The sequence below is a fragment of the Sparus aurata genome, chromosome 17 (assembly GCF_900880675.1).
Source record: "Sparus aurata chromosome 17, fSpaAur1.1, whole genome shotgun sequence".
Lineage (NCBI taxonomy): Eukaryota > Metazoa > Chordata > Actinopteri > Spariformes > Sparidae > Sparus > Sparus aurata.
Window position 1 is genome coordinate 11,440,673 of NC_044203.1, and position 17,635 is coordinate 11,458,307.

General features: G+C 40.9%; 1 protein-coding gene across 1 annotated transcript in view; it reads left to right on the plus strand.

Annotated features, from left to right (window-relative positions):
- eif3ea (eukaryotic translation initiation factor 3, subunit E, a) overlaps window positions 1–16,919 on the plus strand; it is a 31,429-nt gene extending 14,510 nt beyond the window's left edge. The window contains exons 8-13 of the mRNA XM_030394867.1: window positions 1,717–1,843; window positions 2,310–2,411; window positions 9,044–9,153; window positions 14,870–14,972; window positions 15,434–15,568; window positions 16,744–16,919. Coding sequence (XP_030250727.1) covers window positions 1,717–1,843; window positions 2,310–2,411; window positions 9,044–9,153; window positions 14,870–14,972; window positions 15,434–15,568; window positions 16,744–16,779 — 613 coding nt within the window. The 3' untranslated portion in view covers window positions 16,780–16,919. The remainder of the gene's footprint in view (window positions 1–1,716; window positions 1,844–2,309; window positions 2,412–9,043; window positions 9,154–14,869; window positions 14,973–15,433; window positions 15,569–16,743) is intronic.
- The last annotated feature ends 716 nt before the right edge of the window (window positions 16,920–17,635 follow it).

Consider the following 17,635-nt stretch of genomic DNA (forward strand, 5'->3'; position numbering starts at 1 on the left):
CTCTGTTAAAATTTGCACACCACCTATTTTGATGTGTTTGCTCCCTCCCCCTGCTCTGATTGCAGGCTTGTATAATTGAACAGATGATTGGGCTCCACAGACAGTATGACAGGCGACCACAACACAGCACACTCAAATGTCTGGTTCCCTGAATTTTACTCAGTTTTTAATTTTATTGTGGATGATTAAGGGGGCCTGCCCAATAATTACTCATGAAAAGCTCACCCAACCATCTGTGTGGACAAACTGAGGTAGTTTTGTGTGCTTTGCAGTTTCACAGTCTAAACCTCATGTTTTTCCCACTGAGGCTTGGCTCTTGCTTCCTATCTCTTGACCAGTACTTCCTTTGGCTGAAATTGGTGACCAGTAGCTGGCCTTCAGCTCCACATATGACCTCCGTTACCCCTGCAGTCAGCAGATGTTGATCCAAAGCCTTGTTTGTGTACTATTGACAGACTGCACTGACTTTAGGGGAAACGATGCTCAATATCCAAGTATGATATAGGTGCAAATGGGGCGAATACGACTGTAGTAAGTTATCCCTGAGTAACTACATTGTCTATATCACTCGTTCAATTGTTTGACATGATTTTCTTTTCCAGACGAGCCATGAAATTGGACCTTGTTACTCTGTCCCTCTTCTTGTCTCCCACAGCCCCCCTTCAACAGTGGAAATATGAACTTGCACTTGATTTCTTGGCTGCATGCCTCAGTAGCATCTTCAGCAAACCAGTGCAGCGACGCTTGTTGCCTCAAAACTAAAAAAATAAAAGGGAGAGAAAAAGATGAAGTCCCCTAAGTGGGGTAGAGTGAATGCCCCCCAGATATGGTACAGTGACTCATGCAAGATTGCTTGCCACCGGAGCCCCCCCTGGAGAGTGAGTAGGTGTAAGTTAATCAGGAACACAGCAAGGAGCGTTGCGGTCTTCCACGGGAGTCAAGCAACTACAAAGGGAGGGAGGGAGATCTACTAAAACCAGGCCGACGATGCCTTTGCCGAGCAGACCACTGCTGTTTTTAGACTCAACATCACTCCTGCCAGTGGTCCCCTATCCCTTTAATTGTTTCAGCTAATTAAACTGTTGTCGGCACTCTCTCTCTGAACTCCACGTGTTCCTCTGGCTTTAGCTATAGGAGACCTGAAGGGGCCCACTCTACCTCCTGTCTTCAGATTTAATGTGGTCAATTGGAGGTTCAAAGGTAGATATTTAGAAACCAATACAAAAAATTGGTGATGCAGGCAATGCAAGTCTTCATAAGGAAGGTGGTTTGTGCTCGTGAGTGAAGACTTTCAAGTTTTTTAACAGAACACTGTCTCTGAGTTGGTGTGGGATTAGAATCAGCCTGTAACAACGTCCTGTCTCTTGTGTTCAGCCCTTAGCCAGTTGACCTGTGGTTGAAACATCAGTCCCTGATGGATTGGGTTTCAGCCACTGGGCAGGTCCCTGCTCACTGATCTATAGCTTCTTGCCAGGGTTTCCTTTTTCTCCTCTCACTCATAGGACATGAATGAAAGAGGCAGCTTAAAGCTGGGACCCATGTCCAAAGTGAGGGTCCTGTTAGGACATTTATCTGTTTTAGCTGCAAAGGCTTTTTCTCTGTCCTAAATGCCAGGAGCCCAACAGGCAGCCAAAATGTTATATTATGTGTCCTTGTAAGGAGATAATGTCTTTGATCAATCTGATAAGTCATTGCCTTTATCCTCCCTCATTCCAGATACCTCAATGCCATCCAGACCATGTGCCCACACATCTTGCGTTACCTGACCACAGCAGTCATTACAAACAAGGATGTCCGTAAGCGTCGGCAGGTTCTGAAGGATTTGGTGAAGGTCATACAGCAGGTACCAGACTTTGAATTTCACCCTGCTGTGTTTACAAAGTGCACACAGTTATCAGGTCATTGCTTATGGACCATACAGGCTTTGAAGGATGAGTAACAAACCATGTTACTCTGTAGGATTGCTCAAACTTCATTTTAAGTCCAGGAAGTGTATATTACTTTGGGTCCAAGCTGGAAAAGCCCTGAAACCTGTAAATTTGTTTGTAATCACTAACACCTAGCTCAGTGCTTTGTTGCCTCAGGTCAGGTTGGGACTCTAAGCAGGATTTGAAACCCTTCAGAGTCTAAATTTATGTTTTCACTCAAAGCCTTGCAAATTTAGCCATTGTGCCCAGCAGATGGTTATTTTCACAACATAGTCATTATCATCAGTAAATAAAACATTGACCTCAGTTGACTTTGAGCTATAGCAGATTTGAGATGTAAACATACAGATGTATTCAATTATATTTCATTTATATTTTCAGGAATCTTACACCTACAAAGATCCAATCACAGAGTTTGTGGAGTGCCTGTATGTCAACTTTGACTTTGACAGTGCTCAGAAGAAACTGAGGGAGTGTGAGTCGGTGAGTAACCACTTCAATAACCTTACCAGCATTTGTTTCAAGCTTTAGTGTGTGAAGCTGCTGGTCTTGATTGTTTCTCTCTGTGACAATGCAGAGGTCTTTGGAGGAACTCTGATTTGTTGGTCAGACTCCTGCACTTTCACATGTAGTATCGTAGTAAACATCGTTAGTATGATGTGATCTCTGTCTGACCTTCTGCCTGTTCACACAGCCTTTCTGTTTGTTGGGCTCCTGCGTGGGTCCAGAGCAGACAGAGCAGTGATAGTCAGTGTCTTGTATCATACTGTCAAATATAGAGGTCCTCTAACACACTGCATGACTCAGGCTTCTGTCAGATTTTACTATGGCCTATAATTGACCCATCAGGCTAGTAGTTAACAGTAAAAGCTTTATAAGAAAAAGTCTCCTAAGAGGCGTGCAGACACACGTAGGGGGAGATCAGTCATAGCACTGACATTCAGAGCGTTTATTTCAATTAAGGTTTGTAATGTTTGAATGTAACAGTCCTTGATGTGAGAATAGAATGAGTCTTATACTATAAAAGTCCTCTTTGTATGTTGACTACAATGCTCAGCACACAAGGAATACTGAGTTTTGAAAGTTAAACTGACCTCAAGTGAGCTGATATTTACAGATCAGTATTATAGAGGCATGAGAAACTTCTCATTTTGTCTAATCCTTTGCATGTGTCAATACCAAAATTCCTTTGATAATGTCCGGAACCCCTCTTGTTAAGGTCTGTGTATCCAATCTGTTCTAAAAAACATTTGTCTGTCTGTCCTTGTCGCTGTGTCTGTCTCTGTCTCTCTCTTTTTAGTAAAAATTTGCTTTAGGCACAAACAAACTTGGAGAACATTGAAGAATGCAGACAGTAATTGTAGCTGGATCAGTGTTTCCCAAATGATTTTGTGAGACTGTGGTAGTTGGTGTCCAGGTGCATGCTCCCGCAGAAAAAAGTTGTGCCCATTTTAAAGTCAAATGCATCAATCTGATGCACCTAGAAAGCAAAATTAAGAGGCTATATCCTAAATAACATGAAGATAAGTTGTAAATTGAAGAAAATATAGAATCTATAAAATTATAAAATAAAACACTGAGCATTGGCCCTTCTGCCTGTCCTTGCAATACACTATACTATACGGCTTTGGGTACACAGTGTAAGCATTAGCATAAGCCTAAAGGCTGTGCCTAGTGTCAGTCGACTGCTTTAAACCAATATTTTCTCCACCAAAATTATATAATTGGATTTTTTGGTATAATGCAGTAGAAATCAACAATACCACAAACTACAACCTTGAGAAAGGAGAGAAGAATTGAATCCATACATCTTAACAAACATTTCAACAATACCACAAACTACCATCTCGAAATTTCAGCAGTAATAAGGTTAAAAGGTTCATATGGTTTGATTTATGGCTTATATTTATGTGTTAGTCTGCATTCTAGCTAGGTTGCAATTTCTAGCAAAAAATGTTAGAAAGACCTTACATTATAATGCAGTCCACAACTAGCTGTCCCTTCTAAACCCAGCTGCAAAATTTTCTCCACACAGTTTATATAATTGGATTTCTCAGTAATACAATATTAATATAATATGAATCATCATATCAATGATAATTATAATTACAATACTATGTTTTCATAAATAAAAGTTCAATACAAAAATAAATACAATAATAGCAACAACACCATAAACTGCAACCTTAAAATAATAAGCAGTTGGTTAAAAATCTCTGATACCTTTTTTTTTTTTTTTTATTAATATTCAATCAAGACAAAGCAGTTTATCTAAAACCCTGAAACAAATTGATTTGCAAGTCAACTTCATTAAAATATTTGGGCCTTTTTTGTTTTTATTTATACTTGTATCTTTTAAGAATTCTCTTTATGTACTTGAGTCAACCTATCTTAAATGTTGCCAACGTGTTTTGCTGTGCAGCTTTTTTTTATATTGCAATGAAAGTGATGAATTTATTTTTATTTAGTTTGTTATTATTTATTATGAGGTGCTGTGGAGATTTTGGAGACTCATTCCGTCAGCAGTAATCAGATTGAGAAAGAGTAGGTTTCCTAACTGATGTTGTGTTGGATGTATATTTTGCGTAATTTGAACTCAATTCATTCTTTTAGTATGCAATATAATTTGGTTTTCTCAGATGACGTCATAATTTGGCACTGCAGAGGAATAAAAGGCAAAACTTGGGGTTATTTGGTCTCTTTCATCTTCTGCCTCTTGACGATAAACCCTCAAAATGAAAAACATCTGGCCTGATCAAATATCTCTGTCCTCTGAGTAAATGTTTATAAATCATGTCAGCAGTTTACTGACAGTTCCGTTTCATCTTAATCTATTTTTAAGCTAATACAAAGAGTCCTCAGATTCCCAAATTACTGTTTAACAAATGAGAGAGCTATAAACAATTGAGCTGATTTGTTTTTCCTTACTAAAACCCTCAACAAATCCAAAGCATGTTCGAGGAGAAAATTAGATTTTTCCTGTGCAAAGGCCTCCAGGGGCCATCTCCAAACTATAACATGTACCATCAACAATATTAGAGGTGTATCCTATTTCAGCTAAGACATGACACAGGCCCTCAATCAATGACCTTGTTAAACACTTGCACATACTTTTTTAGGAAGTACCTGGGTTGGTATTGACCTCACCTCATGGGGTTCTGTTTCAATCAGGGTAAAGCCTCTGTAAACAGATGCTTTATCCCAACTACTTTTCAGGTCAGAGCCCAAGTTATTCCAGGTGCTTTTAACTCTGGGCCTACCTGTCAGTCTTATCAGAGCATGTCCAGTAGGCACAAAAGCCCTCTATTGACCTTGTTCAGTTCACAAGCAGGTCTAGCGAGGTGGGTGGTTCCAAAAATGTTTAACGGCACCTTCAATGCATCACCTGTGATGGGTCTGCAAACATTTCCCCAAAATGGTCTTGTTTGAAGTCAGTAATAGCAGTTTTTTCCCCAGCAGAAATTCACACACAATCCTTTAACAAGCGCATTATTTCAGAGGTAAAGGGATGTTTCACAGACCGTGGAGTGATTGAGGTAAACGGATACTCCATTGGGATGGGCTCTTGTCTTGATGAGCATTTGTAATGCATCAATTTCAAGCCACTGAGAAGTGGCACCCACCTATTTACTGATTGCTGTAATAGCAAGATATGGGTATTGTTTTCAGCCCTCCTGTCTTTAGTTCACTGTACCCTGTATAATAGTTTGAGCCAAGTGCTTTCAAATGGGGGGTTTTGTTTGGTTTAAATTGTCCTGTTCAGGCTGCACAGGTTTTTTTCTTTCTTTCCCACCCCACCCAAATCTGGAATCACTGTCAGATGTTAGATCCTTGCATGTCAAAGAATGAATAGTATAGGCCTACCTATAGCCAGGCCTTCAGATTGTGCATAAAAGGGTTCTTGAAGCCCATTCAGAATTTGTCTAAGCTTTGTGGTCTGAATCCCAGATGACAGTAATTAGAGCATTTAACTGTTCAAAGTTTATCAGCCTTAGATAAGCGTTGTCATAGTTGAAATGTGCGTTGCCTGATAGCACCATGTAGTTGGGATTTATTCAAGCAGAACTCTGGTCAGATAACAACTTTCTAAGCTTAAGCAAACAATGAGCTGGTAATTCTTCGAGAACTTTTGAAGATGGAGTTTTGTGATGGGAAATGGCAATGAGTGGAGAGTTGGAATGCAACAAGCACTGAGAAATGGGAACATTTCACACAGTGGTACCTCTGGGTTATGAACATTTACAGTAGATGACTTGTCCATATGCAGTTGTGTCAGAGTCCAACCAAGGCTTTATTTATTACTGTAACAAGACACAGGTGATACCGTACATGGAGAGTTGAAAAGATTTGCTCTCATCTGTGAGGTAATTTGGACTGGCGATGTTACAGTTCTTTGATGACTGTAGCTGTGAAATTTGGCAATCCTTCACAGTTGAGTTGACATTGAAGCCCGGCCCAGATGACTGGTGATAAGTTACAGTCAATGTGGTCATTGCTGTGGTTGCTTTTACTGTATTGTCTCACGTGGTGTTTGTAGAAGTCGAAGAATTGTGGTTAATTTGAAGCTTCTTGCAGGGTCTAGGATTACTTATACATGGAACATGTGTCTTTTAAAACTTCACCAGAACAAATCTTTTGGTATTGAAAATGTACCTATATGGTCCTCTCTTCTCTGTTTACACTGACTTGACTCTGGGCTATATGAAAAATGTATTGTTACTAGAATCATAGGCCCAGGAAATTGCCACATCTCACATATCATTATGTATGATACAGCATAAAATCCTTTTTTTTACATATGATGTATTACTCTAATATCTCCAAATATTAATCCATAAATCTCTCCTCGTTCAATTGAATTCCAATGCCCAGCACTTCACATTACCAGCTATTCCTCCTATTCAGGGGCATAACTCTAATTTTGCTTACTTGCGTTTGAATATAATGAATTTCTTCTTTTTTGATGATCCCTCTGTCCTTACTATCTTAATTAATTTACAGAATTCTAGTCCATGTTACAACTAAAGATGGGCCTTTGGTATAGTTTAAGGTCTTAAAGATTTGTATGATAGAAATAGATTACTTGCATTCCAGTAGGTCAGAGTGTTGATCTCTTCCACAATTTTCTTGGTTCTTGTACCTGCAACTGAGATTGGAAATCCATGCCCATGGCATTTTGCTGGTTTCTCCTTTACCCTTTCATTGATTGAGCACTTGCGTTAACCCTCAAACATCCTCTGCTGCCTTTATCATGGATCCCACTGCTTTCCTTGTAAGACCTGCCCTACTTTGCCTCTGATTGGTTGCCTTCATTGTTTGCGTTGGTTAGATTTAGGTATTACTATGACTAGGCTTACAGGCTCTGGTTAAATCTGTTTTTCTTGCGGTGTTGATACAGTGGTCTATAAGATGTAGTAACCTCTGTACCCCCACTGGTCACTTAAGCCTCCTGCCTGGTCTGCTTTTGCTTATCTTGGGCTCACTCATCCTCTCGAGCCACTCTTCGCTGCAGCAGTCTCTGGGATAGGCAGAGCGATGTCCGTAGGGTGACCTGTCCAGTCTGCCTAGCCCAGACATGCTGCAGATAAGACATCCAAAGAGATTGTGTTTACTGGGGAAACTACAGCTCACAATCCACTTAATCAGATACCTATTTGTTCTGCAAACCAATCGCAAGGAAAAAAAAACCTATTAACAAAAGACAAACGCTCAACATACAGTTAGGAAAAGGTGCAATGGCTAGCTAATTCTTTTCTCATTTGATAATAAAACAGTGTACTAGTTTTGGTCCACTGGGCACTCGGAAGGACAGCCGAGAGAAAGCATTCAGCCATGGGCATAGGCCCGAACAATTTCCCTATATCCCTCCTTATATCTAAGATGACCAGTGGACTACCAGGGACAAAAGTGGGCATGGTTTCGTTATGGAAATACAACAGATGCAGAGGTGTAGGGCAAGGCTTGAAAGAAAAGCAGTGGGATCCATAAAAACCCTCCTGCTGCAGTGGTGTCTCTACCAATTTTAATGATAAAATCTCATGAAATCCAAACATCAGGTGTAACTGAGCTTTGTCATTGTGACCTTGAGGGACAGGCCCTAAAATTTGACTGGGACTATTATTGAACTAACTTATTGATCTCATCAAAAAAACGAGCTCACCAGCTTATTTCCAAAAAGTTTGTGCCTACATTTTATGTCGCACCAAATAATTGCATATGTTTACATACAATTAAAGCTCACAGATGGCCCGAACTGTTCTAAATGTAAAGTGGAATACTATTGGTACAAGCCTTCATGTTTTCTGGGAATGCCCCTCTATATCTAATCTCTGATCTAAGGTGTCTTAGTGTGTTGAAAGTATCTATCTATATTCCTAATTCCTAAACATCCCAAATTATTTTAATTCAACAATACCTCTGTTTAATTGCCACAGAGAAGACCAGAATTCATTCATGGTTTCTCCCTGAACCTACATCGATAAAAGCATGGTCGAATCATTATAGGGATACTGCTATCATAATAAGATCCTTAGCTGTAATTCATAAAGCGTAAACATCCACTGTGGAGGCATGGGATATCCTTATTGCTTCTCTTTAGAATCTACTTTTTCTTGCAGAGATATAGGCCTAATTTGTAAATTTTATAGAATATAAGGAGACCCAGATCCACATTGTCTACTGTCTGATTATTTTTTTTCTTTCGTTCCTTTTTTTGAAGCAATGTCAGTGTGTTTATAGTTCGTGTTAAGTGCTGTTTTGTGCAGGAATCCCGGCCTATGGTACCCTCTGTGTAATACAGTTTTAATGTGACAAATTAAAAAAAAAGTTGATCACAAAAAAAAACTGATTGTATTTTGGTTTCAGCCAATTGAATATTTTCCTTAATTGAATAAGACATGAATTCCGACAGATTGAAACTTGTAATGCTACACTCATGACTCCAATGCTCTTTAATATAAGGGTCCCAGTTTGATTGTCGTAATGAGTCTAAGAAAAGCCCTGGCTTCTGTGCATATTTAACTGTTCAGCCGTACCGGAACCTTAAAGTGTTGTCAGAAATAACTCTTTGTATAATATTTGCACTGCTTTAATGTAACATGCTTTCTGTCTCTCAGGTTCTTGTGAATGACTTCTTCCTGGTGGCTTGCCTGGAGGACTTCATTGAGAATGCCCGTCTCTTCATCTTTGAGACCTTCTGCAGAATTCACCAGTGCATCAGTATCAGGTTAGTCACTCAATACAACCCAAACTAAGTTAACTATAATTTACCAGTTGGGATGTCTCATTTTCAGTGTTCCAAGTGGACAATAGAGATTTTTTAAAATCCCAACCCTGTTGCATAGCAGAATTCAGACATCTCTTAAGACCACAAGGAAGTCCTGTTGGCAACCTTTGATGGCAATCAGTAAACAGGAAGTGAGAACATGGGCTTAATGATTAGTGGAATTTTCCTCAAAGATAAGCATTTATTGCCCCTTCCTCATACAGCCATCCTGACCTCACACATCCTGAGGTTTAAGTATTGTGAGGTTTAACTGCTTCCAGGTCTCTACAGGTTGGTCTTTACACTCGAGTTTTAAGACCACCTGTCCAAGGCCAGTTCTTGGACAGTTTTCTCTCAGGACGGGGTCAGGGTTTAGACTCTTTGAGATGTTACCAGCTGCTCAGACAGGCAGGACATTTTCAGCTCCTTTTCATGGGTGAATGGAGGTCAGAAGGTTTTGTAGGTTCAAAATTCAGTTTAGTTGCATTAAAATAAAACTGACCTTGGATGCCTCCCCAAAACCAAGAAATTTAGCCAATGCTAATTATAGTGTGTATTAGTGGAGAGAAAATAAAAGATTATAGTAATTGTCTGCAATTAAGAGAGATTATGGGATTTGGCTGCCTCTTTATATCAATTTTAGAGAGTGACTAAGATAAAGCAGAGCATTCACCCTTTGCAGCCATTAATCCTGATCTTTGTAAAAGTGGAATTGCGCTTGTTGCTGTATTTAATCTCTGATATTAGTTAATGCATATATTCTTTTTATCCTGTTCCATATTTATTTACACTACAAATTCACACTGCTTTTAGAAAGCTACATTCAACTGCCCTTCAGACATGTTTTAAAAGCTGAAGATTTGACGGAAGATCTGCATTTCAATTATGGTCCACGAACACATGATGCTCAGTGGAAAGAGGGAATGAATTACTTCTGCTGACACGAAAATGATTGCATTGACTGTTATATAGAGCCGTGGAGGTCTGTAGTCAAGGTTGAACCGTGGAACATGATCAGGCCCTGTCGAAATCTCCAGTTGCAGATTGTCTGGAATTGATTAGGAGTCCTGGTTCTTTTTGGCAGACTTACTGCAATTGGATCCATTTACTTGTTAAAGACCACAAAGGTTAGTGGTAACACTGAAAGAGGAAGTAGAACGGTGATTTTTCTACTTTTCACCTTTTTTCTGTTTCTTGGGCTCTCAGTTTGTTGAGGAACAAATATCAGACGCAGTTTCAGGGATTTCCTTATTTATTTTTGGTGGCGTTGTGACGATGGACAGAACATGCCTATTTTTGAAAGACACCCAAATTCCAAGTCATTAGTCCTCTACCCAGAAGCCCTCTGCACCCAAGCGTGGACTCAAATGAATTTGATGGCTGTTTTTAATGAGGACATTTTTACAGCTGTTGGCCATGATGGTTTCACAGATATTTAGCTTGCCTTTTGCCCACAGCTTGGGACACAAAAGTAGACCAGAAGTTGGCGTAATTGAGTTATTTTATGCAATAAAGGCTTATGTAAAACGTACTGTAGGCAGTGAAAATGTGATTCAGCCTGCACCCGTAATTGCATACACACATCCTTTTGTCTAGACTTTTCAGTGTCCCGAGTGTGTGTTTCCAATTTAGCTTTGTTTTCCTTGTTTGATTTACAGGGTTTATTTCCTTAGTCCTTCCATGACTTTTCAGTGGCTAGACCCTGGTTTGACCTCAGATGCACACTTGTCCTTTTGACATTTTGAGTAACTGCTTCAGACACATGATCATTTGGGCTGTTCTTTTCCCCTCATCATGAGAGTGTATTTGTACACAACAGCTCACTGGTAGTTGGAAGGAGTGTCTTATGTATTTGGATGTAACACTGAGGATCTTTCCACCTCACAATTGAGTCATTAAAAAGACCACACGATCATTTCGGTTTCCCTGAAAAATCAATTTTACCCCAAGTCGAAAGCGAAGTTGCTCCAAATGGCCTGGAGTCTCCCAAATGCTATCATATGTTAGTGTTTAACAATGCATTCATTCTAGACCAGTCATGTTAAGAAAGGGGCTACTTTTGAGGAGGAACCCCCCCATCCTCCTCTCCTCTAACAGAATTAGACCCCGATGCCTGACCCCTCTCTTCAAGTGTGAGGTTGGTATTAAGACCCAAAGGAGTCCCCTAGCCTGAAGTCGAAAGCTCAGGAGCCAGAGTGAGTAAGGGGTCGAAATGTAAGTGATCCCCTCTCCCCTAAGGAACAGGATCATGATTGTGTAAAATAAAACCGGTCATGGAGGCTGTCTGCTTGGCTTTAGGGCCAAAGGATGTCAATAGCATAGGTTATATAAGTCTGACCCTTTCCCTGCTCCCTCACAATCTCCCTCCATTTCTCTTTTTTTTCCTCCTTCCATTTTTTTTTTCTTATTTTCACTCTAAGGTTGAAGTAGGAGTTGCTGCTGTACACCTCTGAGAGACAATGAGATAAAGTGACCCTCCTCTGATTTACAAATGTTCTTCCTGAGTGGAAAACATTGCCAGACTTTCTTTAAAAAAATTAGATTAGAGGAGTTTGGCTGGTACAGGCCCAGGCCCTGGGCCTTTTGGGCCACTCTGTGTTCCTGTGTTATGCTGCACAGATCACGTTTAGAGGGGTGAGGGGTTAGCTTAACTCCCTAGTGAGGAAACCAGATCGTGTTTGTTTTGATCATCATATCTGACCTGGACTTGACTGACATGTGTCCCCACTTAAACTGAATTGCCAAACAAAACACCCAGTACCCCTGCGCAGCAATCACTTAATCACACGGGTAAAATCGGAACCAATAACAAATTTCATTCAAATTTGCTTTGGATTACTTGATTGTAGGGCAAATAAGTAAAGGGTGTTTCTGAATGTCAGTGGCTGTGATGGAGGGGTGCTCTTAACAGGTGCTGACTATGGTTCTTGTAATATTACACTGTTGTTAAACAAAATAATGGAGTGGACAAAGTAACACAAACACTTGCATTTTACTTTTACCCTGGTATACAGCTGCAAAGACTAGTCAACAGAAGGAAAATTAATCACCAACTATTTGGTAATTGATTATTTATGTCAGTATTTGTTCAAGCAATACTGTCAAACATTTGCTGGTTCCAGCTTGTTACATGTGAGGATTTGCTGCTTTACTTCTTTTACGTTACAGTAAATGAACAGCCTTTGGGTTTTGGACTGTTGGTTGGACAAAAAAGGCAATATGAGGATGCCACTATGGGCCATGGGAAAATTGTGATAAGCATTTATCACAATCTCTTGACTTCTTAACTGCTGAATGATTAATCACTTAATCGTTAAGAATATTTGTCAGATTAATTGCTCATGCAAGTAATTGTTTGTTTACTTACTTTGTGAGACAAGCATTTAACTTTATGATATGTTTTTGATGCAGAGGTTTGAGGTGTTTGTTTGCATTACATATTATACTTGCATATTATATTACTAATCCAAATAACAAGATGAATAAAATCTTATCTATATCTATAATCTTATATTGATTAAGCTTTCAGTGTGAGCTACAGCCATTTGTCAGTGTGCCATTTGCTCTACATTAGCAACATGTATGCCTGCACTAAATTCCTTGATGTTAATAGTGTCAGTCTGAGATCGCCCACATGTGTTACCCATCACAACCTAAAGTTGCGTCATTAGACAGCTGACACTTTTCCAAACTTGTTAGGTTCCCAATAATGATCCATAGAAGCAATTTCATTGTCAAGCATCATTTTCCCTGGGTTTTGATGACCTGAATTGTAGTCAGCTGTAGTACTTTGCTGGGGTGAGTGACTGGTTGATCAGTATCTCTGTGCTGCCCTTACATTCCTCTGGGCTGCCTAGATATTCATGAATCAACTTCCAACTGTTGCTCTTCTGTCTTATTATCCACCTCCTCCATCAATTCACTGCGGTGAAAGTGTTGAGAGATGTGCACTGTCACTTGGAGACCAAACCCACTTTTTCTCATTATGCTGAGGTAATGCTTGTATTTGTTGTTTATGCTTTTAATGCCTCATCCAGACACTGACATCATTCCACTTCCCTTCTTCATGTGGTTTTGCCACCATTTGACCAACATTCATGGGTTAGAAAGTGGTACGCTTTTTTTTTTTCATTTACTTTTTGAACCGTGAGGTAAGACAGACATTATCACAAATCCCAAATAAGATTACTTTCCACAAAAAGAATGTCTTAACTCTGAGAGCAACAGTTGAAAGCAGTAATAGTGGTGGTTTGCAGAGCTGTGGCGTGAGAAGTGCTGTGGTCTGGGCAAATTCTAGCTTACTCACAGAAGGAGTCTCACAAAATGTGATGAATGGACCAGGAAGTGATAATTAGTGGAGTAAATTGTTTTTATATATGCCTTATAACCCTGATTATTTAGTAGAAACACACACAGACTATACACAATGACACATTTTTACCTACAGTATTCATTAAGTATGTGTGTTAGTAAGGTTTTTGCGGGGCAGGGAGGGGTCGGTGTCTTGCTTTTGAGATGAGAGGTAGGGTTTCTGTAGTAATTGTAGGCAGTGCACAGAGCGGTTGAGGATATTTATTGGGGCCCTTATATGAAATGTGGTAGGCGTATAGGGTGGTGGGGGTCAGACAGAAGGAAGGGGGCAGGAAATGTGGGGGGAAGAGGGTCTAGATGGGGGTATCGAGGGGGGTCTAGTTATTTTGAAAGCCACAAGGGAAGCCAGCTGCACTGGGGAAAGCTTTGGATCAAAGAATGGCAGCCACCCTCATACCTCCCCTCTCTCTGCTGTGACACATCCATGTCTCGCTGTATCAAAGAGCAAGCCGGCCTCCAACCTGGCTTTCATTTTGAGGGACAGTCACCATTCTGACCAGTGTGTCACAAGACACGGCAGCCAGGTGGGGAGAGTGTGTGTCTTGAACAGAGGTACAAAAAAATGAAAGGTTAAGTAACCACAGAGGCTCACAACATGAGGTCGTCCCAGCACTTCTAATTGAGTTATTCTTACAAGTCTGTAAATCAAGTTCCTGTTAGTAGAGGACCATTAGAAGTGTTTTTGAGACGTGTTTCTTCATGTGCACATTTGTCTGGACGCAATATGTTTGTCTTTTATTAACACTCTCAAATGAAAATAGTGATTTGGCATATAATGCGCAACAGTCTTCACAATGTAATTTAGTGTGGTTTAGAGTCATTTAGTGCTAATACATGTTTCATGAATGCAAAAATCAGATTTAGCTAGACCCTGATAGCTAATCTCAGTATCTGAAAATGCTTACGACCACAATAGTAACTCGTCTGTGTTTAAGGTGTGTACTGTTTACAATGTCCATGTGGGACATGTATATCCTGCGTGAGCGCTGGTTGTGCATGGCGGAACATCTTGCTCGTCTTTCCGGGGTAAACATGTTAGAGCAGCATGCCCGTCTCTGTCATTTTTTTTCTCCGCGACACGTGTAATTCTGACAGTATGGTGTCATCTATCAAGGAGGGGTTTTCACATATGGTCAGTACAATTATCAGGTTCTGATATGCTAAGTCAGTACATCACAAATATAAAGCTCCACTGAATTTGTTGAATTTCATTATCACTGGAAAGATCATTTGTGGGGAAAATCCTCAATCAAAAGGAACCTCACATATAGTAATATTGCTACATGTCTCTCTGTTTTCTCTTCAGCATGCTGGCAGACAAGCTGAACATGTCGCCTGAGGAAGCTGAAAGATGGATCGTCAACCTTATCCGCAATGCCAGACTGGATGCAAAGATTGACTCCAAACTGGTGAGACCTGCTGTCATCTTCCTTTATCAGTCGCCTCAGTATTTAATGAATGAATCAAACAGCCCAGGCAGCAGTGACAGTCATATAACCTTTAAGATGTTCCTCCTGTGTTACTTGAGAGTGACAAAGAGGCATTATTCATGTCCTGATTTTGTAATTGAGTACAATGTAAGGACATTGTTAACATAATTTCGCACCCTTGTTGGTTCCCCTTCGTGAGGCTCAATGTTGAACCTGCATGTTTTGGCATACGCATCACAACAGTTCTCTGTAATCAGGAAATCACAGCCCAGTCCTCCAGAATGACATAGAATTATCTAGATGTGCCTTGAGTAGATGTGCATGGGACCTGAGTAGCCGCTGGTTGATGTTTTGTAGGATGGCGTGTCTACAGGACCATGTATGATTTGCTGATTGGTAGTTACTGAAAATCTGTTGTCCATTTTTGTCTGTATTTCTAGGGCCATGTGGTCATGGGGAACAACGCTGTATCACCTTACCAGCAGGTGATTGAGAAGACCAAGAGCCTCTCGTTCCGCAGCCAAATGTTGGCCATGAACATTGAGAAAAAGCAGGCTCAGAGCACCAAGACTGAGGCAAGTAACTCCCATACTGTACGTACTGAATGCACATAAACCACCACTCCCAGCTTGTCGCTGAAGGCAACCCACCCTCCCTTAACCGATCACATTGCTTGAAGGTCGACGTGAACTCAGGGCAGTTCAAAGCGTCTCAAATGATCAGCTCAGAACAACAAGGCTGAAGAATGTTGATGAACAACCATCAACAAAAGCTCTCTTTACACGAAATAAGCTAGTAAGAGCAAGTTTAACAGAGCTAACGCTTTCATCCCTCCATTGCTCTTCAAAGGCCTAATGACAAGGTAGATTCCAAACAACCATAAAACGATGCCCGAGCGCTGTGACTCAGCTCAGCAACGTAAATAAGGTGGACCCTCACACTGGCTTTTGGTGAACATTACTCAAAGCCTGGAGTTCCCTGCACTTAGGACCTGTTGCAGATGTCTGGCTCAGGGTCCAGTCATCCCATTTAAGTGTGTTTTTGATGTTGACCTTGTGTGTTTTAGTGGTATGTAGACTGTTCAAGTACTGCAGCTACAGAGAATGTCATAATCACGCACATACTCTGAGGTAGAGCTGTGAATTGTTGCTTCACACAACTCCTTGAGGACATGCACGTGTGTCAGAGCAGATTGATGGGTTGTTTCCCTGGGCCGACACCTGACAGCACCAAGGCCACAGAGTTACAACAGACATGTTAAATGTTCACATTTTAACCGTGCAGCTCTTTAGTGGCTATCTTTGATGTGCTCAATTACCCTCCTCCCTATTGTTTGAATATGTGCAGCGGGAGTGCAGCCGTAACCCTGTCCTGTAAAAAAGCAAAGCTCCCCCCCCACCACTCATTAAGGAGTTTTTGTAATTTGACAAAAGAGGCTGCAAACAACTCACAGAGCACCACTACATCCTGCTGTCCTCAAGGCTACAAATCACTTACATATAGAGAACATTTACTGCTTACCATCTGGGCCGGCTGCTCAGGGTCCCTGTCAGCCCTCACAGCCACCCAGTGCTCAACAGCAGAACACACACATTACACACTTCAACAAGGGAAACGTCACCACTTAACTGCTTGCACATGTATGTTGCTTTTTCACAATTCCCACAATCAACAACAAAAGTCTTGTTTTGATCGTTCTCAGTGATCTACAAACGGTCTAATTTCCATTTTCTTCATGCTTTTCTTCCAGACACCAAACTGGGCCGGTCAGGATTCAGGTTTTTAATGTCACAGTAAAGATGGAGCCATCCCACTCATTGTGTTTTACATCTTTTTTTTTTCCACACTTGACTCTCAAGGAGCACAGTACTGCTTTGCACTTGGTTCAAGTCATCACCAATTCAATAAAAGTGACCAACAAAACCATTTTCACCCATGATTGCCTTATTTCTGGACATTACAAATGGCGGTTGAGGTTTGAGTGGTCAGACTCTTTTCTATCGGTAATACTTGATGAAGTTTTAATGTGTGTATTGAGTCACCGACTGGGACAGTTAAGACTGCAGCATGTGACGCGGCTCATGTGTGCGCAGTAATGATGAATGGCTGTTTAGTCTGTCGGTTTTATGGCGTTTTAGTGGTTCACTTCACTGTGGCAGGCGGTCCCGCTGAGTGGGACGTCAGCTGAAGGGGGCAAACAGAGGTGATGTACAGTTACCGGCGGTCACACTCTCTGCCAGTCATCCTGCCCATCTGAGGACATCAGGGAGCCATAAAGAACCATTAGCCAGACGGACACAATCTTTTTAATGTCCCAGCCCACCCCCGCTTTCCTCTGCTTTTGACCTTCTCATAACTCAGTCCTCTGCCTCTCCTTCTTCGTCACATTCACTCGCAAACAGGCATTCATTCCCTCACGAGCCTTTTAATTATCTTCTTAGGTATAATTTAACTACGAAACATAGATTTTATGTGAAAATGCACCTGCTTTATTAGGCTCCATCAAAAGTCTGGAAAGTGCACAGAGTGTCGCATTACCTGCGTGTCCACCAAATTCCCATGAAGTGATGCAGCGGGATCTAAGAGAAGACTTCCAACCAGATGTTTGGCATTGTTTTGCTCAGAGGAGAAGAAACTCCACA